This window comes from Physeter macrocephalus, chromosome 18, assembly GCF_002837175.3.
Source record: "Physeter macrocephalus isolate SW-GA chromosome 18, ASM283717v5, whole genome shotgun sequence".
Lineage (NCBI taxonomy): Eukaryota > Metazoa > Chordata > Mammalia > Artiodactyla > Physeteridae > Physeter > Physeter macrocephalus.
In genome coordinates, this window is record NC_041231.1 from 4,248,335 (window position 1) to 4,267,918 (window position 19,584).

General features: G+C 68.0%; 4 protein-coding genes across 23 annotated transcripts in view; 1 reads left to right on the plus strand and 3 right to left on the minus strand.

The window, feature by feature from the left end:
* The window catches only part of TSPAN4 (tetraspanin 4), a 21,694-nt gene extending 14,171 nt beyond the window's left edge, over positions 1 to 7,523 (minus strand). Inside the window, exons 1-2 of one of the 5 annotated variants that reach the window (XM_024131575.3) lie at positions 7,434 to 7,523; positions 2,684 to 2,779 (exon numbers count right to left, since the gene is read on the minus strand). The gene's annotated coding sequence lies outside the window, so the exon portion shown is untranslated. Of the gene's footprint in view, positions 1 to 2,683; positions 2,780 to 4,387; positions 4,412 to 5,110; positions 5,134 to 6,128; positions 6,221 to 7,102; positions 7,392 to 7,433 lie in introns of those variants that run through there. The other 4 variants (XM_024131573.3, XM_007108675.3, XM_007108676.4 and 1 more) reach the window with 4 other exon arrangements.
* Positions 7,524 to 7,625: 102 nt separating this feature from the next.
* Positions 7,626 to 9,172, plus strand: POLR2L (RNA polymerase II, I and III subunit L). Its single transcript, XM_024131775.3, has 2 exons — positions 7,626 to 7,849; positions 8,918 to 9,172. The coding sequence occupies exons 1-2, from the start codon at positions 7,755 to 7,757 to the stop codon at positions 9,024 to 9,026; spliced, it is 204 nt and encodes a 67-aa protein (XP_023987543.1). The 5' UTR covers positions 7,626 to 7,754; the 3' UTR covers positions 9,027 to 9,172.
* Positions 9,173 to 10,385: 1,213 nt separating this feature from the next.
* CD151 (CD151 molecule (Raph blood group)) lies at positions 10,386 to 14,974 on the minus strand. Of its 6 annotated transcripts, none has more exons than XM_055079943.1 (9): positions 14,872 to 14,974; positions 13,862 to 13,926; positions 13,049 to 13,158; positions 12,766 to 12,957; positions 12,262 to 12,336; positions 11,684 to 11,788; positions 11,423 to 11,581; positions 11,203 to 11,289; positions 10,386 to 11,118 (listed from the first exon to the last, which is right to left on the minus strand). In XM_055079943.1, the coding sequence occupies exons 3-9, from the start codon at positions 13,130 to 13,132 to the stop codon at positions 11,059 to 11,061; spliced, it is 762 nt and encodes a 253-aa protein (XP_054935918.1). In that variant the 5' UTR covers positions 13,133 to 13,158; positions 13,862 to 13,926; positions 14,872 to 14,974; the 3' UTR covers positions 10,386 to 11,058. The 6 variants fall into 6 exon arrangements, with proteins under 6 accessions (XP_054935918.1, XP_023987519.1, XP_054935917.1 ...); XM_024131751.3 differs by having other exon boundaries at positions 13,049 to 13,162; XM_055079942.1 differs by having other exon boundaries at positions 13,049 to 13,133; positions 14,872 to 14,886.
* A 192-nt stretch (positions 14,975 to 15,166) lies between these two features.
* CRACR2B (calcium release activated channel regulator 2B) lies at positions 15,167 to 19,539 on the minus strand. Of its 11 annotated transcripts, XM_024131686.3 has the most exons (10): positions 18,995 to 19,539; positions 18,805 to 18,916; positions 18,203 to 18,377; positions 17,609 to 17,755; positions 17,390 to 17,480; positions 17,158 to 17,250; positions 16,783 to 16,949; positions 16,520 to 16,591; positions 15,810 to 16,299; positions 15,206 to 15,292 (listed from the first exon to the last, which is right to left on the minus strand). In XM_024131686.3, the coding sequence occupies exons 1-9, from the start codon at positions 19,157 to 19,159 to the stop codon at positions 16,116 to 16,118; spliced, it is 1,206 nt and encodes a 401-aa protein (XP_023987454.1). In that variant the 5' UTR covers positions 19,160 to 19,539; the 3' UTR covers positions 15,206 to 15,292; positions 15,810 to 16,115. The 11 variants fall into 11 exon arrangements, with proteins under 11 accessions (XP_054935439.1, XP_023987454.1, XP_028334410.1 ...); XM_055079464.1 differs by lacking the exon at positions 15,810 to 16,299 and having other exon boundaries at positions 15,167 to 15,305; XM_028478609.2 differs by lacking the exon at positions 16,783 to 16,949 and having other exon boundaries at positions 15,810 to 16,349.
* Between the last annotated feature and the right edge of the window lie 45 nt (positions 19,540 to 19,584).

Consider the following 19,584-nt stretch of genomic DNA (forward strand, 5'->3'; position numbering starts at 1 on the left):
GCCCCGCCCCTCAGATCCGACCGCTCCGCCCCGCGCCGGCCAATCGCAGCCCCGGGACGGTGACCCCGCGCCGCCCTCGGCCCTCGGCCCGCGCCGGCGCCCCTCGCCCTCCCCTCCCCTTCCCCGCCCGGCCTGGGAAGCGCGGTAGGGGGCTGGGGGCGGGCGTCCAGGCAGCTCTCAGTCCCGGGTGCGACGGCCCGGGCCTTGCCCCGAAGCCGCAGCGCGCCGGGACCCCGCTGCCGGCCGGGCTCTGAGGCCTCCAACAGCAGGCGAAACGCAAAGCGCTGTGCAAATGAGGGGTGACCCAGTTGCTGTCTGGTGGCGACTAGCGGCAGCTCCGGCCCGGGCCCCTGGCCCAGATCGAAGTAGCGCGGGGAATGCAGCTGGAACCCACCGGGGGTACACACTCTCCAGCGGCCCACCCTGGGCTGAGCGAGCGCTGCGCGGGGACCCCAAAGCTCCCGCAGCTCACACAGGACAGGGGTCAGCCTGGGGGATCCAACCTGGGGGGTGGTCCTGGGAGAGGGAGCAGAGTTGCGGTCTGAAGGACAGGCCCCTCAGAGGGGCCAGGGCGAGGGAGAACAAGCGGGGAGGGTGCTCTGGGGCACCCTGGGTGCCCAGAGGGTGGGTCACTCTGCAAGGCATGAGGGGAGGTTTTCAGACTTAAAGGGAGGGGCCGGACACACAGGAGTGCAGGAGTCATCACTGGGTACCCAGAGACAGGCCGCCTGCAAGGCTGGCGGCCCACTCCAGGCCCAGAGCTCACGCAGGCCCCCCTGTCCTCCTGCCATGGTCCCATCTCCCTGGGCAGAGAGCAGGCCCGGCATCACCGGCATGTGACATGTGCCCGTGACACACGTCACACAGGACCCCTCTGTGGTTTGACGCTGAGCTGCCACTGTCTTGAAATTCTCCATGATTTTTGACCAAGAGGCCCTGAACTTCATTTGGGGCCCCATGCTGAGGCCCTCCCGGACACATCCACACAAGCCGGATGACAGGGACACAGGATGCTCCAAGGCCCCTTGCACCGGCGGTGTGGTGTGCACGCGTGCTGCCGGCCAGACACGCGTCAGGAGCAGCCTAGAAGTCACGGGGGGGAGACTCCCCTCAGCTGTGCCTCCACAGCCCACCCATTGGTGGGGGCCCTGGGGTGTGTGGGGAGGACCTCAGCATGGGGCCCAGATGCCTCCTCCCCATCTGCCCTGGGCCCCTCAGCTCAGCAGGGGAGCCAGGCTTGGGGGGAGTGGCCGCAGGCCTGGACGCACCCCGCACCCTGGACTGGGCCTTCCCAGTCACTGAGGCCGCCCACCGGTGGCGTCCGCACCATCGGATGGTCCCAGAAACTGAAGTCCAAAGAGGGAAGGACTCGCCCCAGGTCAGCAGAACTCAGATGGGAGAAGAGAGGAAGAGAAGTGGGGGAATAAGGAGGAGGAAGGTGGGGGCGGGGGAGGAGGCCCGTCAGTGACAAAGTGACAGATTGAGAGATTGAGAGGTGCCTGAGGTAGCACGTCTGGGGGACGTCTGCTGGGCTGGGGGGCCAATGAGGTCTGGCAGCCCTGTGGGGCCCTGAGGACCACTGCACCAGCCCTGTGCTGCCCCTGCGGGCTCTGAGGAGAACTGCAGCTCAAGCCCCCAGGGCGGTGTCCTTGCAAGGTCCTCCCTGAGCCCAGCTGGCCCTGGCAGGGAGTGGGGACAGGAGAGCCCCAGCATCCCTGCCTGCCCACATGCCAGCCAGCCTGGGGCTTCCCACAGTCCCTCCACCCTGTCCTCCTCCAAGGATTCTTTGGCGTGTCTGGACCCCTGGAAAGGGATACAACGGTGACCACACACCAGGGGCCCAGTGGAGAAGTGAGCCTTGGAGGGCCCCCATCTGGGCCCTGTAGAGACCACTGGCCGCAGCTCGGCCCAGAGAGCAAGTGGCAGCCGGTGACCCCTGGAGATCCTGGTGAACTCCAGCAGCCTCTGGCTACCTTGCCCTCGGCCCAGCTCAGCCAGCCCCACACGCCCAAGCCAGGGATGGACACTCAGGGCCCCGAGAGTCGCAACGCATGAGAGGGCCTGCGCTCACATGCACACTGGACCCAGGAGGGCTGAGGAGGGCTGAAGGACATGTCTGTCTCCCCAGCCTGGTCCCAGGGCCTCTGAGGACAAGGGTGGGGTCCTCCCCCCATCGCCCATCCTCCGCTTCATCACACTGCAGCTCAGGGCGGGGGTGGAAGGCCGGCCTGGGTTCCCACGATGGGGCCCAGCACCCAGGCTGCCCTCTCCCCAACCTCCCTCAGCCAACACCATGCCAACACCCCCAGAACTCCTGCCAAGCCCTCTCCTGATTCTAAAACCTGCACCCATCACCCCAGGTGAGCCTGTGAGTCTGAGCTGAGATTAAACCAGAAAACCACCAAGGATGCCAGGGACAATGGCAATGAGGACATGAGCACGTCAAGGCCACCAAGTGGGGCGCTTCCCAGCCAGCCCCAGGGACCCTGTCCTCAAAGTCCAGCCGTTCCTCCAGCAGTGGGACCCCGGTGAGACGTACTGAGAGGGTGACAGCTGGCTGGCTCAGCCTCGGTCTGTCCCGGGACCAGGAGAGTATCCAGCCAGCAAGGCCCTTGGGCCAGGCGTGGGGGAAGCCAGGAGGCCACCCAGCGCCGCCCCCACTGCCCCACGGGCCGCGACGTACCTGGGCTTGCGGCAGGGCAGAAGGCAGGCGGTGCCCGGCGCCCCTGGAGGCCGGCCAGGCGGCAGGTGAGCAGTCAGCAAGGCCGAAGCCGGAGCTCTGGGGAAGGAAGACGAGCAGAATGGAGGCCGTGCTGCATCTCGTCCCCAGCGTCTGTGGGGCCCCCCACTCAGGACCGGGTCCCCGCAGGGGCACCTGGGGGCTGGGGGGTGGTGCACGCAGATTCGGGGCCAGAGCACCAACCAGCGGCCCAGACCAGGGGGCTGCGTCCTCACCCTCATTCACTCAGCCTTCTGAGATGCCCTGGCAGACACAGAGTGCCCACTGCAGACGTGCACACAGAGGACACACGTGTTCAGAGATGGGGACACACACGCGGACTGAGGGCCGTCCAGCCCCCAGCGGTCCTGGAGCCCTGAGACCAGCCGGCATTGTCCACTCATCCCGAGGTGCCCTGCCCCCCACACCCTCCTGGGTTCCCAGCAGACAGATGCCATGAGCCACCAGCCTTACGCTCTCCCCAGGGAGCCAGCAGGCGATGACTCACACGGGGCCCATGAGTCTGCCGTTGGCGCGCTCGAAGGGGGATTCTGTCCTCCCCTACCAGCCAGGGAGCTCACACGCCCCTCCCGTCACACCTCACCCCTCAGACCAGAGGCTCCTTGCGGCCTGGGGGTGGGGCAGGTGTCTTTCCAGCGGCCCAGGGGCAGGAGGGGACAGCCACACTAGCACATGCCTGCCCCCTCACAGCCACGCCCTCGTGGGCAGCCCACTGCCAGCCGGTCCACTCAAACCCACACCTGGGGCAGACATGAAGCCACTGAGCGGGTGGAGGCCCCGGCAACCTGAGACCTGTCCCTTCATTTAGGGGGACGAACGGCACCCACCACGGTGGGGCAAGGAGGCACGTGGGCCCAGGGCCCAGGACCCCACCTCACCCCCCCCAGCCACCGCTGTGCCCGGGGAAGACGCGTCCGTGGAGGGGTTTCAGGCCCAGTGACACATCGAGGGCAGTGAGTGGGTGGGAGGGGCGCGCCCCTCCCATGTTCTCTGATGAACCCCCTGCCCAGGAGCTGAGGGGCCCAAAGCCCATAGCCACACCGCAGAAGCAAAAGACCATGCATTGCAGCCCACCACCCCTCCAGGCCTAAGGCTGCGTCTGCACGCCCCGCACCCCCAGACCCGGGCGTCGGGGGGACGGGCCTCCCCGTCAGGCCCTACTGGGCAGCTCCACCAGCACCCCTCACGGCCACCCACCCTCCTGGCCCCCACCCCAGAGGCACCGCTGGACCCTCCATGAATAACCTCCCCGCCTTCTGGCCCCCACAATGCCCCTCCATGAGTCCGGAGCCCCCAGCCCCATCTTGGGCAGCCCAGGCACAAGCCTGCGGTCAGGGTATGGGTGCAGGGCCCGACAGCACCGGGCTGGCCCTCTCCCTCACCCAGGCCCAGCCTCCTCCTCCAGGAAGCCTCCTTGCCCCACTCCCTGCTCTGGGCTTCCTTTGAGCACAGGTTCCCACATGCCTGCGTCCCCTGGAATGGCACGTGCAGCCGGCAGTCGGGATGGGGCTGAATGAGGACCCCGTGACAGACCCTCCCGCAGCCTGCCAGCCCTAGGCTGGGCCCTCTGAATTCTCCGGGGCCCCAGGGCGGGGGCAGCTGGGGGCCCTGGGGGAACGTGAGCCACCGGAGGTCGTGGGTGCCTACCTGGCCAGACCAAGGTCTAACTCAGAGAAGGACCTCCCCGAACGCCGAAACAGAGCTGGCCCCGGCGGCCTTGGAGGCCTGGGGTGGACGGGCAGCTGCCAGTGGCCGGCCGCCCTGAGCCTCAGCAGTGGAGTGGCAGCAGGGCCTGGCCCGGGGCGCACACGCCAGCGGCAGCGCAGGCCGAGCGGGGTCGGCCTTCCTGGTGCCGCTCCGGCCCCCGCAGGCCCCAGAGCCCACCCAGGCCCGCACCCCCTCCCCCCTCTCCCCACCCAAGCTGCAGCCCCTGGGGCTGGGGGACACCCCCTCCAGGGGAGGCGTCCCCCAGGCTTCCCCTGGGCCCACCGAGGCCAACCCCAAGCTCAGGGCCCTCCCCTACCAGCCTGCTGCCCCCGCCCACCCCAGGCCCCAGGAGCACCCTTCTCCGGTGCCCACAGTGTATGTGCCCCACCTCAGCGCTGACACCCCACCTGCCCCCTCCTGAGCGGTGCCCTCCGGGAGCCCCACGTGGGGCCAGGCTGGCAGACAATCACGTGATCACGTTCCCAAAGGCCATGGGCCCAGCCTGTCCACAGGGTCATTAGGCTGGGCCAGCTCAGCCTCAAGCAAGCCTGCAAATACCACCACTCTCGAGGCCCCAGCCCCCGGGGCCCAGAGGGTTACGGTAGGTGCTACAGGCGGGCGACCCCGTCGGACCCTGGGGAAGCGTCCGAGCACCCCGCTCACCCCACCGCGTGAACACGAGTCTACCCAAAGCAGCCGGGGCTCCGGGCTGAGCCTGGGACCCCCAGGCCCACACAGCCAGTATGCGGACCCTCCAGCTGGGCAGCGTCTGGTTCCACCCACGCTTCACAGACGGGGAAGAAGCGGAGGCTGTGATCCAGGACCAGGGGGCAGGGTCAGCTGACTCCCAGCCTGTTTCCAGGACAACACTCAGGGCCAGAGGTTCTCGCAGCTAAAACTTTAGTCGCTGATTTCCCCTTGTCTTCTGCCTGCCCTGAAGTGACCCTCCTCTAGCAGGAAACAGGGATCTTGGGTTCCAAACCACATGTGAGCACAGCCCTCCCTCCCTGTGCCCCCGCCCCTGGGGGCAGGACACCCCATTCTCGGAAAACCAGCGCCTCACTGCCCCTGCCCCACTGCCGGCCCTTCCCGGAGGTCTGGGCCACATCTGTGCTTACACCCCCACTGGCCCTGCAGGCAGGCCTGGCCCCGCTCCCCCTGACCCCGTGTGTTGGGCTCCCGGGCGCCCTCCTGCCCCTGGCCACCCTGAGGAGAGCCAGGCCCGCGCCCCAGCCTGCCCCCCCCACACACACACAAGGGGGCCAGCTGAGCAGGGGGCAGGGCTGACCTCTGAGGCTCCCCTGGGTCCTCAGGTCTAGCCTGGCCAGGCCTGAGCCAGGGCAGAGTGGAGACAGGGGGTCAAGTGCCCCAAGGGGCCTCTGTGCACATGTGTGTAGGGGGCCTGCACACAGGCAGCCACACTGCTCCCCACGGCCTCTCCTGGGAAATCAGGGAGCTGGAGGGAGGAGACTCCCCCCAGTCTACACACAGCTCTCAGAATTCCAGGAATGTCAGCTTGGCTCTCAGGCCCCTCAGTCTCTGGGAGTAAACAACTTCTGGGGCCAGAGCAGGGTGAGGCGGACCATGGGCCCCTCCTCCAGGAAGCCTTCTGCCTACACCCGCTCCTGCTCCCCAAGAGCTACCCAGATGGCATCCCAGACCCCTCCCCTGTCTCCCTCACCTCCACAGGTGCGGCAGCCTCTACTGCTGAGCCCGGCTCCAACCCCAGGCCACTGTGACTCAGGCCCCTGCCCCCCGCCGGGGACAGGATGTGTCCCGTCAGCCTGGGAAGGGGGGGCACTGGGCAGGGAGGTGGCCTCTGCTCGTGGCTCCGCACGTGGCAGGGTGGGGGATGGCAAACGTCACTGGGGAGGCTGTCAGGGCCCAAACTTCAGGCGGGCAGAAGCTCTGCTCAACCTCTCCAGGACCCTGGGGACCCCATCTCCCTGCCCCTCAACTAAATCCAGACTCCGTCACCCACCCTGAGAGGACTGTCAGGCCCCACCCACCCCAAACAGAAATCCAGACGCCCCAGACCAGCAAATGTGCCCAGACTCTTCATAGGTGCCTAAGTTACAGGGGCCACTGTGAGACACATCCACCTTCCTCAGCCCAAAGCTCACCTCCTCCAGGGAGCCTTCCCTGCTTCTCACGGCACACAGCCACAGGATCAGGGGGCTCACCCCAGGCCATCTCCAGAGACACAGCCTCCCCTCCCTTTAAATCCTTCATGGCTCCTGTTCCGTCACCTCCAGCTCCGACACCTACTCTGTCCCACAGGTACAGCCTCCAGGCCTCAGCCCATGGGTCCCCTTTGCCGGTATGTGTCCTGCTCCCTCACACACACTCGGGATCCCTTGTCAAGGCTCAGCTCAAAGGACACCACTTCCACGACGACCCCCTGACCACCCTCCCGGTCCTCAGAGATCCGACGCTCCCAGATCGCAGGCGCCCGACTCATCAGAGCCTGGCCTGGGACGGGTGCAGCCAGCCCAATCCCGCACCCCCTCGCAGCCCCTCCCCCGGGAAGAAGGCAGGAGGGACAGGGGCGAAGCGGACTGAAGCGGCCCTGGGGGTTGGAGCGGCCGGCTGAGCCCGCCACCCGCCGGGTCACTCGCACCGCGCCCTCCCGCCGTCAGGGATACGGGCAACTACCGGGCCGGGACCGTTACTGTGCGGGCGATCGGGCTGGGCGGCGACTCCGAGGGTCCTCCAAACAGCGCAAAGACCCCCGGGTGTCCACGGGCAGCGGCTCCAGGTGGAGAGACCCTCCCCGCTTCCTGGTCCCCACTGGCCGCCGGTCAGCCGCTCTCCTCGCCCGCAGCGGAGTCGCCGCGCCCCGGCCCGGCCCGCAACTTGTTGCTGAGACTCGGCTCGGGCTCTGCGCCCGGGGCCTGAAATTCGCGCCGGCTCGGCTTGGGCCTGGGCCCGGCTCGGGCGCGCGGGCAGCGGGACCCGGACTGCATCCCCGCCGGGGGCGCTATACCTGCGGGCCGTCAGCTCGTCGCGCAGCTGTCAGTCATGCGGACACGAGAAACGCGAACGCCGCCGCCGGGCCCTTACGGCCCCGCCCGGACGCCGTAGGCCGGGATGTACCAAAGCGGCAGGCGGGGGGCGCCGCCCGCTCCTGCCGCGGCCGCACGGGCCTCGGAAACTCGTCGCGGAAGGAAGCGGACGCCAGCGGCACCAGGGCGGGTGGACGGCCGGGCACCCCCCGCGCCATGGGCGCGCCCGGGGCGGGGCCGGAGCAGAGAGCGGAAGCGCCGCGGGATCGAAGAGCTTGGCCGCTGGCTGCTCCGGTGCCGCCATGATCATCCCTGTACGCTGCTTCACGTGCGGCAAGATCGTCGGCAACAAGTGGGAGGCCTACCTGGGGCTGCTGCAGGCCGAGTACACCGAGGGGTGAGGCGCCGGGCCGGCCTGGGAGGGCCTCCAGCGCGGTCGGGAAGCGCTCCCCGGGCCGCCAGCCTGCGGGGCAGAGGGGGGTGGGTCCCGGCCTGAGGTGCCTGGGGGGGCGGGTCCCGGCCCGCGGGGTCGGTGTGTTGGGCCGGTGTCGTGGGGTCCCAGTCTGCAGGGCGGGGGCGGGGGCTACTCATATCAGATTCCAGGTGACCCTAGGCGGGGGAGCTTTCAGTCTCGGAGTCTTTTCCATCACTGTTCTCTGGACCTGCTCTCAGCAAAGCGCCCCCCCCCGCCCCCTTAGTTTAGGGAGGGGAGGGAGTCGGGCGTCAAGCTGCTGCCGTCTGGGGACTCCTAGGTATCCTGGCGAGTCTCGTCGCCTCCACGGCAAATAAGCCCTCAGCCGCCTCTGTCCACCTGCTCCCTAACTTCTTCTCTCCGCTGTTAGGCCCACCCCCGTGTCCTGCAGGCTCACTGGCTTTTTTAGGACATAGGACAAGCTTCCTGACCACATAGGCCCCATCATCAGGCTATTGTGGGGGTCCCTCTTCTGTGCTTACTTACCCCTTAGCACTGCAGTTACCACAGTGCCTGGTAGAGTCTCTACCCTGGACTAGAGTCTGACCTTGGGCCCCTGTGTGGACAGCCCCATCCTCATCACATTTGAACCTCTGGGTGCCAGGGTGTGCCAGGGAGGCGTAGGCTCTTAGTGCAAGTGTGTCGCATGAATGGGGAGGCGATGGAGGGCCTTAGTATTCGCGCCAGGTTCCGAGGAGGCTGCTGAAATGACCAGAGTGCAAGTGAATGCTGGCAGCCTGCACGGGACCCCTCCCCAGGATGCCCCAAGCAGGAGCCACCCGACCTGGCCTCCCCTTTCCCAAGCCATCGCGTTGTCTGCACACCAGAGGCCTTGAGGGTGACGGGTGGCGTCTCTGGGAAATGAGCGAGGTGTCTCCCTCCCCGACATGGGGAGCAGAGCCCACGGCAGCTGAGCAGGGCTTGCTCCAGCCGGGGCAAGGTCCTCCATCTGCCAGGATGAACAGGCTGCAGCCAGCTTTCTCCTCGCCTCAGGGATGCCCTGGATGCGCTGGGCCTGAAGCGCTACTGCTGCCGCCGCATGCTGCTGGCCCACGTGGACCTGATCGAGAAGCTGCTCAACTACGCGCCCCTGGAGAAGTGACCCCGGCCCGGCAGGCCACGTCTCGTTCCTTGGAGGTGTGGGGAGCTGGAAGCAAAGCCCGCTCGCCTGTGGCCCTGTTGGCATGGGTCTCCCTCTCTGGAAAGAACCATCCAGTAAATGTTTTTGAGGACCACAAGGGGGTCCTGACAGTTGGCCTGGCTCTGTGGCACTCCCCGCCGCCCGCTCCTGTGTCCTGCCTCTAGCATGAGGCCGCTTGGGGGTGGGTGCGGCCCTCACGGCCTGGGAGGAGGGAGGGCCATCCCCACGGAAGCGCTCAGCCTGGGGCTGCTTTCCTCCAGGGCTTGCGCTCAGCTCCGCACAAGGCACAGATGTCGAGTGCTTGGGTTGGGGGCACGGGGGTGCTGGCGTCGCCACAGCGGTGTTCCGGGCACCCTTTAGGCTGACAGAGGCCCTCACCCCCTCCTCCCCGGTGTCTAAAGAACCTCGAGGTTTTCTGAGCCCTGAGTAGAGTGCCCGCTGTGGTTACAGACGCTCCTCTTGAGGGTACTGCTGCCAGCAGCTTCCAGGCTGCACCCAAGGCCAGCAGCCCGCTCCCCTCCACAGACAGCCCTGAGATCCCCACAGTGGGTGGGAGGGGCCCTGCTGGCTGGACGGGCTCTCGGTGCCCCAGGCACTGACGTGCCACCCTGTGAACCAGCGGGAGAGCTGTCTCTCCGGGGCCTCTGTCCTGTTGCGGCTCAGGCTGAGGCTCAGAACGGGAAGCTGCCGCCTCGGCGGGGGTCAGGCAGGCCCTGGTGCCCTGCAGCGGGCAGGGCCGTGCAGTTAGGGAGGCACCCTTCCCCGGGCACCTTCCTCGGGGCTGGCCCAGCTGCTCGGACGCCTGAACTGGGGCCCCCTGAATGCGGGTGAGGGGACCACGGGAGGGAGATGGGGTCTGCGCAGCAGTGTGAGGAGCTGGGCGGCCCCTGGGCGACAGGGCACGACGGCCCCGCCCTGGCTGCCCCTTCCAGCCCCGGCTCCCACTCTGCCAGCACACGTCCTGCCAGACACGCCCCGGACTCGCTCCCGAGACACCGGCCCCAGCACCTTCTCCCGTTCCTGATTCCTGCGCCGTGGCCAGAAGGGCCCCTGGAAACCACAAGCAGTCCCGGCTACTGCCCGAGGTCTAGCCCCACTTCCTCTGGGGCTCTGGCCACACCACCAGCTTTGCATCAGAGAACGGCTGAGGTGCTGCATCAAGGCCTGTCCCCAGCCACCTCTCCCTTGAGTCCCCTCAGCCCACAGCTGGCCCCGTCCTCCTCTGTTGTGGCCCTGGGTTCGGGGGGGTCTGTCCACTCTGCTGGATGTGACGGCCCCGGGGGCCAGAACTGTGTCACCAGCGTAGGAAGTTCAGCCATCCGTTCCACAGACGTTTATTGAGCACCTCCCACACAGCAGGAGCAGTCCTAGGCACCCTCAGGCAGCAGTGAATAAAATCCGCAGGACGCCTGCCTCCAGGGAAGAGGTGACGACAGTGAGCTAGCGACACAAGGCCTTTAGATGGTGGTGAGAGCGCGGGAACACGGCAGGGGAGCAGCAGAGGCTTGGCCCCGGAGGACTCCTGCTCGGTTCTCCCCGGGGGCTGGAGGTGGCTTGCTAAGGAGAAGCCCCCAGTACCTGAGGGGCCTGAGGGCAGGCACACGGGGGCGCCCGACTCCCCGCTGGGCCAGCCCATTTCTGCCCAGCTCGGCCCCTCTGACTGAACCCAGGCCTCAGGGAGCAACCGGAGGCCACGACCCTGGCCCCCACCCACCCAGCCCAGCAGACAGGCAGACAGGCGGAGCCGACCCCAGGCCTTGGGACTTTGGTGTGCAGCTAAAGGCACTTGAAGCTGCCTCCGGGGTTTGGGGGTCCCCAGAGGTCACGGTGATGGCACGGTGTGGCGGGGGGGGGCCCAGGCACGAGAACACCAGGGGGAGACCCTGGCAGGCAAGGGACATAGCCATGTCCTGGACCGCAGCTCCCTGGCCGTCAGTAGTCAACGCACGGCAAGAAGCTGCAGCACACACGGAGGGCCGGCCCGCGGGCAGGGTCAGTAGTGCTCCAGCTTCAGGCTCTTGTACAGGCAGCACGTGAAGATCATGCCAAACACCTGAGCACGGGGCCAGTGTGAGCGGACGTGGCCGCCAGAACCTCGCATCCCAGCACCCGCCGGCCCGCCCTGCCGTGCCCGCACCTGCACGCAGGCGATGCCGAGGCCCACGGCCCCGATGATCCTCAGGTGCTCCTGGATGAAGGTCTCCAGCTTGGTGATGCAGCCGCCCTGCGGGAGCGGGGCAGGGGATGGGCGCTGAAGGCAGCAAGTCGTCCGGCCCCCTCGGGTGTCGGGCCACACCAGCCCCCAGCGTCCCGGGCACCAGGGCCCTGGGCGTCTCAGCAGGCCCCCGCCAGCCTACCTCCACCTTGTAGATGTTGGAGGCGTGGTCGCGCTGCCCGCAGCCGGCCACCACTGTCTTGCAGCAGCTGTCAGGGACCACGCGGCCGCCTGCCTCGCCCGAGCGGATCCACTCGCTGTCCCGCCAGTCCTGCGAGTTGTTGCTGCCACAGCAGTGGAACTGCAGCGAGAACACGGCCCAGGCTGAGCCCTGACCGCCCACCCCTGCGGCTGGGGCTCCCGCACAGGTCTGGGGAGGTGCCTCCCTGCACCAGCCACCCACCTCCTGCTGCAGCTTGTCAACAGCGCTGGTCACGCCCTCGTGGCCCAGCTGACGGTACCGCTTGGTCATGGTGTCCTTCAGGTTCTCCTTGAGCTCTGCGTTCAGCTGGGGTGAGGGGGTGACAGCTTCAGCCACAAAGTCTATGACTCTCCAAGGTGGGGCAGAACGGGAGTGGGCACAGACGGGAGAGGGGCGCAGGGTCAGGGCTGGGGTCAGACGCATGGCTCAGGTGGACATGGGGAGGGTCGTGGGCAGGGAGGGTGCTCCAGATCCCGTGGACACCTGCCTCCCCCGCCAGGGCCCCCGAACAGGCAGCTTGGGTGCTGCGGGCAGGCTGTCCATCTCCGTGATCCACGCTCCCCCTAGGACCCAGTCCCCACCTCCAGGGCCTGATGACACGATACTCAGCGCCGGAGCCTGTGGGGTCCTGTGTGCATGTGCGCGCCCTGCCTGTGCACGTGTGTGTCCTCGTGTGTGGGTGTCTGCGTCCCCGTGTGTATGTACACGTCGCCTGCGTGTGCGTATCCATCTCGCACGTGCGCGTCCACGTTGCCACACGGCCCGTCTGAGCCCCTCACCTGCTGATAGTAGACGTAGGCCAGGACTCCCGCAATGATCTCCAGCAGAAAGATGAGAAGGAGCAGGATGAAGTACTGGTGGGGGGGGGGGTGCAGGGACCCAGTGAGATGGGCTGGGACACGGACACCCCCAGTCCGTGAGGACTCCCCGGGCCTGGGCACGGCAGAGCACAGCCACTGCCCTCAGCTCCCAAGCGGCCACACGGTGAGGGCTCCAGGCAGCAGGTGGGGGCTGGGGGACCGCCAGGACCCCCGATGCTCTCTCAGGTGTCTTCCCTCTGCTGGCCCAGCTGGGATGGGGGGACTCATAGGACTGGGCAGGTGGGAAGGGACGCCCCCCAGGTGAGCACAGCAAAGTCTATCCTGCGGTGTCACACTCGACCCCCATCAGTCCCTTCTAACTCCCTCAGGGACCCAGAGCCAGCCCCCCGCAGCCTGGCAGGGAGCCCTGGCAGGTACCCGCAGCCCCACCCCCGCCCCCAGTGCCAGCCACACCCTGCTGACCAGACGCAGCAGGTCCCTCCGCTCCTTGAAGGTGGCGCAGCAGCCCAGAACCCCAGTCACCATGACGACAACGCCCGCCACCACCAGGATGTAGGCTGTGGCCAGGTAGGTGCCCGAGGCCAGCAGGCTGATGTAGTCGCTCTTGAGGGCCAGTGTCCAGATGCCCACGGCCATGACGGCCAGACCAGCCAGCTGTGGGCAGTACACACCGGTCACCACACCTGGCCCCAGGTCTGAGCCCCAGGCCAGGCTCCTTTCGAGGCTGGGGAAGGGGGTGCCTCACCCAGAAGCAGCAGTTAAAGGTGAAGAGCAGGTACTTGAGGCAGATGGTGCCACATGTCGTGGTCTTCTCGCCGAACTCGCCCATCCTGCGGCAGGGAGGCAGAGGAGGGCCTGCCTGGGAGGACGGCCAGACACCAGTGGGGACAGAAGGAGGGGACACAGATGTCCAGACCAGCCCCAGGTTGGGGCCAAGCCAACTGCCTGCCCGGGTGAAGGCTCTGGGAGAATGTCCATGGCAACCAGGACACTTCCTGCGAAGGCCACTCAGGAGCCTCCACCCCCACTGCAGCGAGGGCAGATGGGGTGCCCACAACCTAGCTGAAGGCTGGGGGGCCAGGCTTCCCTGACCAGAGCCCAGGGCACGGTGAGGGGGGGCCTGGAGGACCCCCAACCATCATGGGCTGACTCACCCCTCTGGCAGCCAGGGTAGGAAGCCCCAGCAGGCACCTCGGGGTGAGCTCATGCAGGCTCCCCACCCGCCCCAAGCATTCCCCGGGCCCCACGTCACAGGTTGGCAGGAACCCAGCGGGGGCAAGTGGAGCTGGCAGACACACACCCGCCCAGACCTGGGGGTTCTTCCTCATTACTGGAATTGGGGCAGCCACACCGACCCCAGGGAGAAGTGGGGCTACCGGCTGTGCTCCTCCCCAGAGGCACCCCAGGGCCACCCCACCCACTCTGTTCTGGGGTGTCCGCACTGGGGGGGGAGTGGCTGTGGGACACAGATGGCAGCTGAGCGCCCGGGGCCACGTTTCCAGACACACACACAGTGCTGCCCAGAGCCGAATTTCTATCCACCCCGCCCAGCACTCACCTGGCTGGTGGGGATGTCTCGTCTGTAAGGCCGGCGGACGGAAGTTCCCGCCCAAGGAGCCTCCGCTAGAAGGGCAGGGACAGGTCACAGGTCTGGCTCAACGTGGATGGTCAGGATCCCGCCACCCCTCTTTCTGGCCGACCCAGGCACTGGACCCGAGCTGGCCTTCCAGAGCAGGCAGCGTCCACCCCCTGCCTGTGGCTGAGAGGGAAGCGGCCAGGCCCGGTATTTTGGTCTGGGCCAGGGCGGGGCAGGGCAGAGGACATTTCTGGACAGTCCGATCCTGGGAGGGACCGCACGCCTTCTCCAGGCCCCCCACTCTGAGCCTTGGCACCAGGACTGTCACTGCCCCTTCCCCCACCAAGCAGCAGTAGCTGCAGCCTGGAAAGAAAAAGAGGCGCAGACCGCTAGCACAGCCGGGGTGTGGAAGCCCCACGTGCCGGCAGACCTGGGCCTGCCCTGGGGTCCCAGGCCTCCCGGGGAGGCTGCTTCCAGACACAGATCCGGCCCGACCGGCTGAGGAGTGGCCCCTCTTTCCGGGAGTGCCTGGCGGAGATGATCCCCAAGGGAAAGGGCCGGCCAAAAATAGCTCCCGCGGCCCGGGACAGAGCCGCCCCACCCACGTACCCCGCAGCCCAACCGGCCCTTCGGCGCCCCGCACCGCAAGGTGGGGGACTCCGACTCGGCTCCAGCCCGGCCGGGTGAGGAATTCGCGATGAAGTCACCGCCGCCGCCGCCCCACACGCCCGAGCGAGGCGAACGGCCCGCCCACTCGCACCGGGCGGAGGGGAGGGCACCGGTGTCTGCGCACAGTGAGAGGGGTACTCGGGAGGAGCCCCTAGCCGGAAGGGGCCGCCAGGCCCGTCCGGAGACCCGGGAGGCGCCTCGCCCTCGCCCGGCGGACCCTCTGCCCGCCCGGCCTCCGGGCGCCCGTCTCCCTCCGGAAGCGGCCTGCAGGGCCGCCAGGCGCGCGGCTTCTCCCGGCCGGGCGGGCCGGGCGGTGCACTCACCGGCCACGCGTCCGAGTCGGGCCGGCGGCGGCGCAGGCGGCGGCGGCTCGGAGCGCGGAGAATGCGCGGCCGACCGGGGGCTTGCGAGCGAGACGCGCCGGGCCGCTCGGGTCCCCGCCCCGGGCCCGGAAGCCCCGCCCACGGCCGCGACGGGGGGCAGGTCCGAACAGCGCTCGGCGTGAGCTGGTGGAACACCAGCGGGGGCGGGCCCCGGGGGTCCGCCCGAGGCGGCGGGGGCCGGGCGGGCTCTGGCCCCGGGGGCGCCCACAGCCCCGCCGGCCCATGCCTTCGGGAGGAGCTGCGCTGGGGGCGGGGCGGGAGGCTGCAGGAGTCGACAGAATAGATGCGGGCCTGGGGGGAGGCTCTGGAGGTGCGGTCAGATGCAGACAGGAGCCTCTCTGGGCGCCGTTGGGAGGACAGCCTGGAGGGGAGGCCTGGGGTCAGTGTGAGAGAGAGTCCAGTTTGGAGAGCATCGCCTGGGAGTGGTGTGGGGAGGTGAAGGAGAGAGGGCAGGGGCTGCCGACCCGCTGCGCTGGGGAGCCGAGAGCGGGAGTAGAAGGGGAAGAGAGTCCCAGGCGGGCCCTGAGGCGGCACAGTCGCTGGGAGCGGCTCTCCTTGGACAGTGGGCAGCACTCATCCCCAGCGCCCTGCCCGAGGCTCGCGCTGGCAGGGCGGAGGGGCACGGGGGACAGCTCAGGCCTACCCCCGGCGCCTCCGCTCAGGACTCCAGTGGGCTGAGCTAGCCCACCCAGGACTGTGTGAGGTCTGGCATGGGGAGGGCGTGGCTGACGGAGGCTGGGGGTGGGCAGGGAACCCAGCCTGCTGCTTCCTGGGAGTCAGTGGCCTCGGTCCCTCAGTTCCTACAGCTTTGACGGACAGTGAGGGCTTGGGGACATGACCGGGGACACGCGTGGACGATGGAAATCTCATGCGTGTACCTCTCAAACGTTGTGGCTCCCACACACACAGGAGGCCGAGGAGGTCGAAGTCAGTGGACTTTATTTGGAAGAGGGGGTTTTCTTCTGGTTTTGATGGGATGGGGGTAGGGTGAGGACCGGCAGGGAGGCACGGCGAGACCCTGACCACCGAGGATTAGTTCCTTCACGTCTGCAAGTCAGGCAGGCCAGGCAGCCTACTGGGTAGAACCCACATCCTGGATGGGCAGCCCCCAGCCACGAGGAGTCGCCTTCAAGGGGCAGCTTCTCCGAGTAACCAAGTAACGCCCAGTGAGTCACTCGGGCTGGTCAGCGGGCACTGGGAAGGTGGCCAGAGCCGCGTCTGGGGGGGCGAGCCCAGCTACTACAACAGCAGCAGCAGCAGCAGGTGGGCCCCAGCAGGGGGGCCGTGGTCAGAGCCTTCCTGCGGCCACTGCCCAGCCGCTTGGCCTCACAGACGTCCCTCTCGTCTCGTAGCCTCGTGTTCAGCTCCCTGGGGAATAGGAGTCCAGGGGCTCTGAGAGGTCTCAAGAGGCAGCATTCCTAGGTGGGGAATGCAGGCACGGGCTCTGGCGCTCCCTCAGACCAGAAGAGAGGTGTCTGTCCGGGGCTGCAGCATGAGGGATGGAGGGCAGACACAAGGAAGGACTTCCTCGCAGTGGGATGGGGCAGTGAGCGAGACTGTTTGGGAGCTAGGAGCTGCGCTGACGCACCTGAGCAGTTCCAGTTGCCGCAGGAGGCTGAGCTTCTCTTTCTGCATGTTCCTCGAGACCGCGACCACGTCTCTGCAGGACGGAGGTGGTGATTTGGGTGCAGGGAGGCTCCTCGGGGTGCCCCACGACCCCCTGGAGGACCCTGCCCCACGGAGACCCTGGAGGCGGGGCTGGGACGGGGTGGGATGGAAGCCCTGAGCTCCAAGCGCGACCCTTCTCGGGGTCCGCCCCTGAGGGCCCGCCCCAGCCCCGCCCCCCGGCACCGTTGGGTTTGCTCCCGACGGCCCAGCAAGTCACTCTCCAGTCTGCGGAGCTGCTCTTGCGCCCCTTCCAGTTGCGCCCGCAGCGCCTCGTTGGCCAGCCACAGCTGGGCGTTCTGCGCCTGCGCCTCCAGCTGCTCGGTGGTCCGAGCCTGCAGCTGCTGTTCCAACTAGGGTGTGGGGGGATCGAGGCTGGAGAGAACCCCCCCACGTCCCCGGGATGCTGCGTTTGCCCCTGACTCCCAACAATTCCGGGGCTGGGAACATAGGCCCAAGGGCCTCAAGGACGCCGGGGAGTGCATGGGGGACGGTGAGGATGGGGCCTGGGCTGGACCGCCGTGCACGCCTCCCGGCCGGGACTGCCCGGCAGCCGCTCACCTCCCGCTGCCGCAGCCCCGCGCGTTCCAGCTCCTGCTCGCGACTCTGCAGCTCCAGCTCTAGGCGGCCTCTCTGCTCCTCCCGGGGGACGTCCTAGGACGGGCGGGGACACCTGAGCCCCGGCGGCGGCGGAGCGGCAGGGTCGCGGGAGGGACCACTTCGGAGAAGGCGGGGCCGGGGAGAGCCGTGCGTCCGGGGTTGGGCCGGGCGCGGGGCGGCGCTGCGGGCCCACCTGACTGCGCAGGCGCTGGCGCTGCTCGCGAAGCTGCTGCTCCATATCTTCGTACAGACATCGCACCTCCCTCTCGTGCTCGCCCTCCCGCCTTCGGGAAACCGGCGGTGAGACAGCTGCTTAGAACCTGCCAGCAGGACAGCCTTCGGCCCCGTCTCTACCACCTCGCGGAGCCCTTCCACCTGGCCCTCAGGCCGCCCCCAGCCCCCCAGCCCTCACCGCCGCAGCGCCTGCTCTAGGCCCTCCCGCTCTCGGGCCGCTTCCTCCAGGCAGGCCGACGCCCGCATCAGAACGTCCTCGAAGGATCCCAACAGTTCGGGTCGCTCACGCTGCAGCTGGGTCCAGAGCGTCCGAATTGCCCGCTGCCTGGCGGTGGGGGTGGGGGGTGGGAGGGCAGAGGCTGAAGCTGAAGCGGGGACTCCCCACCCCATCCTGCAGGTTAAGAAGCCCCCAGAGGCCCCCGTAGTCTTGCGCAAGCAGGGCATCCCTCTCCTGGGTGCTTTCACCCCTGCGGGGGTCTGTGCCTGTGCGGGGCTTGTGTGGCCAGGAGGTGTGTGTGTGCGTGGGGTTGTGTCCTTGTGTACACAGGGCTGTGCCTGTGCTGGGCGCAGCCCTGGCTGCTGCCTCCTGAAATGTAAATTCTGTGGGAAGTCACGCCCGGCACGCAGTAGTTGCAGCTGAGAGGGAAGGACCGGCCCAGACCAGGCCTAGGGACCCTGCCTGGGGACAGACACGCAGGCGACGCGGACAGGCAGCATGCAGGTGGACAGAGAGCAGATGAGGGTGATGGAAGCCGGGCCAGCACCGACTCACTCGCCCAGGACCCGGGCCACCCCCAGCTGCACCAGTGCAGAGCAGAATCTCTCCTCGTCCTCCTCCTCCAGGGAGCCCCCAGTGCCTTGCACATCCGACCAGCCCGCCTCGAAGGTTTCCTCTGGAGCCCGGGAGGGCAGAGCATCCGGGGCAGGCTCCACCCCCACCAACTTCCCTGCGGGTATGGGAGTGAGAGATCACCGGGCTGTGGGTTACCACCCGCAGCCCAGCCTACCCCCACCCCCCGCATATCCTGCCCTTTCTCTGAGCCCGGTTTCCTGTTTTTCTTCCTCATTCTGGTCCGATTCTCGTCCTGGGACTGGGAGGTGACAGCTGGGCCCAGGCCAAAGTGAGCCATGCCTGGCTCCCAGCCCCACCTGGGTTTGGCTCAGGGAGCAGGTCATCTCCACATATGCCCCAGCATCTGGGGGGCTTGCCGTGGTACCTGAGTGTACAGACACCAGCCTGCGCTCTGGAGGGAGGCCGGGGAGAAGCACGGGCTGCCACCCATGTGGGCTGTGGGCCCCAGAGAGTCCCACATGTGCCAGCGGAGGGTGTCTGAGCAGCGGGGGTAGGGGGTGGGGCTCAGGGGCCGGGCTCACCCAGGCCAAGGCAGAACTCCCGAGCGGTGAGGAAGCCGGTGTGCGCCTGGTCCAGACTTTCGAACACAGCCTCCAGCTGTTCGGGCGTGAGGGGCAGGTCGCTCTGCAGGCCCTGGCCGGGCAAGGATGGCAAGGCTGAGTAGCCAGGGTCAGCCCTGGGGTGGGAGGCCTCTTGGGGCTGGGGGCTCACCTGCAGGTCGTGCCGGGTGATGAAGCCCTTGGCTTCCTTGTCGCACAGCAGAAACAACTCCTGGGCCTGCTCCAGTGTCGCTGCCAGTGGCCCTGGGGCGCGCCCCTCGTCCCACCCCTCCTCCTCCTGGGCCTCCCCAGCCCCAGGCTTCCCGGGGCTGGCCATGGTGGGGGTCTCAGCCTTGGGCGCTGTGAAGCCAAGGAGAAGTCAGGGCCTGAGCAGAGCTGAGAAATGAGGGGAGAGGAGAAGTGGAGGCAGAGAGGGTGAGGGGCAAGGGTGGCTGAGGGCTAAGCTGGAGCGGTGGGGGGCCGAGGAGCCTCCCTGCCTCCATGGGAAGGTGGAGGCCCAGAGAGGAGGGGCAGCTGGGGGAGGTGTGGCCCAATTGCAGGTGGTGGGGCTGGCGCGAGGTGACATGGGTGGAGCCTGCAGGCCCAGGGCCACCCAGGGAGCCAGCCCGTGCAGGAGAGGATGTGCTGGGGGGAGGAGGCGGTGGGGGGGGGCAGCTATAGATCTTGTGATGGAAAATGAGGAGGTGGGGGCTTGGGTGAGAGAATGGTTAGCCGCAGAGAAGCTGAACAGGTCCTGGAGTC

What these genes read in the sequence shown, in the direction of transcription:
- POLR2L (XM_024131775.3), top strand. Translation starts at nt 7,755, where the DNA reads ATGATCATCCCTGTACGCTGCTTCACGTGCGGCAAGATCGTCGGCAAC. An exon ending in CAGGCCGAGTACACCGAGGG is followed by an intron (nt 7,850 to 8,917) that starts GTGAGGCGCCGG and finishes TCCTCGCCTCAG; the next exon opens with GGATGCCCTGGATGCGCTGG.
- CD151 (XM_055079943.1), bottom strand. Translation starts at nt 13,132, where the DNA reads ATGGGCGAGTTCGGCGAGAAGACCACGACATGTGGCACCATCTGCCTC. An exon ending in GGAGGGACCTGCTGCGTCTG is followed by an intron (nt 12,337 to 12,765) that starts GTCAGCAGGGTG and finishes CCCCCCCACCAG; the next exon opens with TACTTCATCCTGCTCCTTCT. An exon ending in CCAACATCTACAAGGTGGAG is followed by an intron (nt 11,290 to 11,422) that starts GTAGGCTGGCGG and finishes CCGCTCCCGCAG; the next exon opens with GGCGGCTGCATCACCAAGCT.
- CRACR2B (XM_055079459.1), bottom strand. Translation starts at nt 19,159, where the DNA reads ATGGCCAGCCCCGGGAAGCCTGGGGCTGGGGAGGCCCAGGAGGAGGAG. An exon ending in GTGGCCCGGGTCCTGGGCGA is followed by an intron (nt 17,756 to 18,202) that starts GTGAGTCGGTGC and finishes CCCCACCGCCAG; the next exon opens with GCAGCGGGCAATTCGGACGC. An exon ending in CGGGGCTGCGGCAGCGGGAG is followed by an intron (nt 16,950 to 17,157) that starts GTGAGCGGCTGC and finishes CCCACACCCTAG; the next exon opens with TTGGAACAGCAGCTGCAGGC.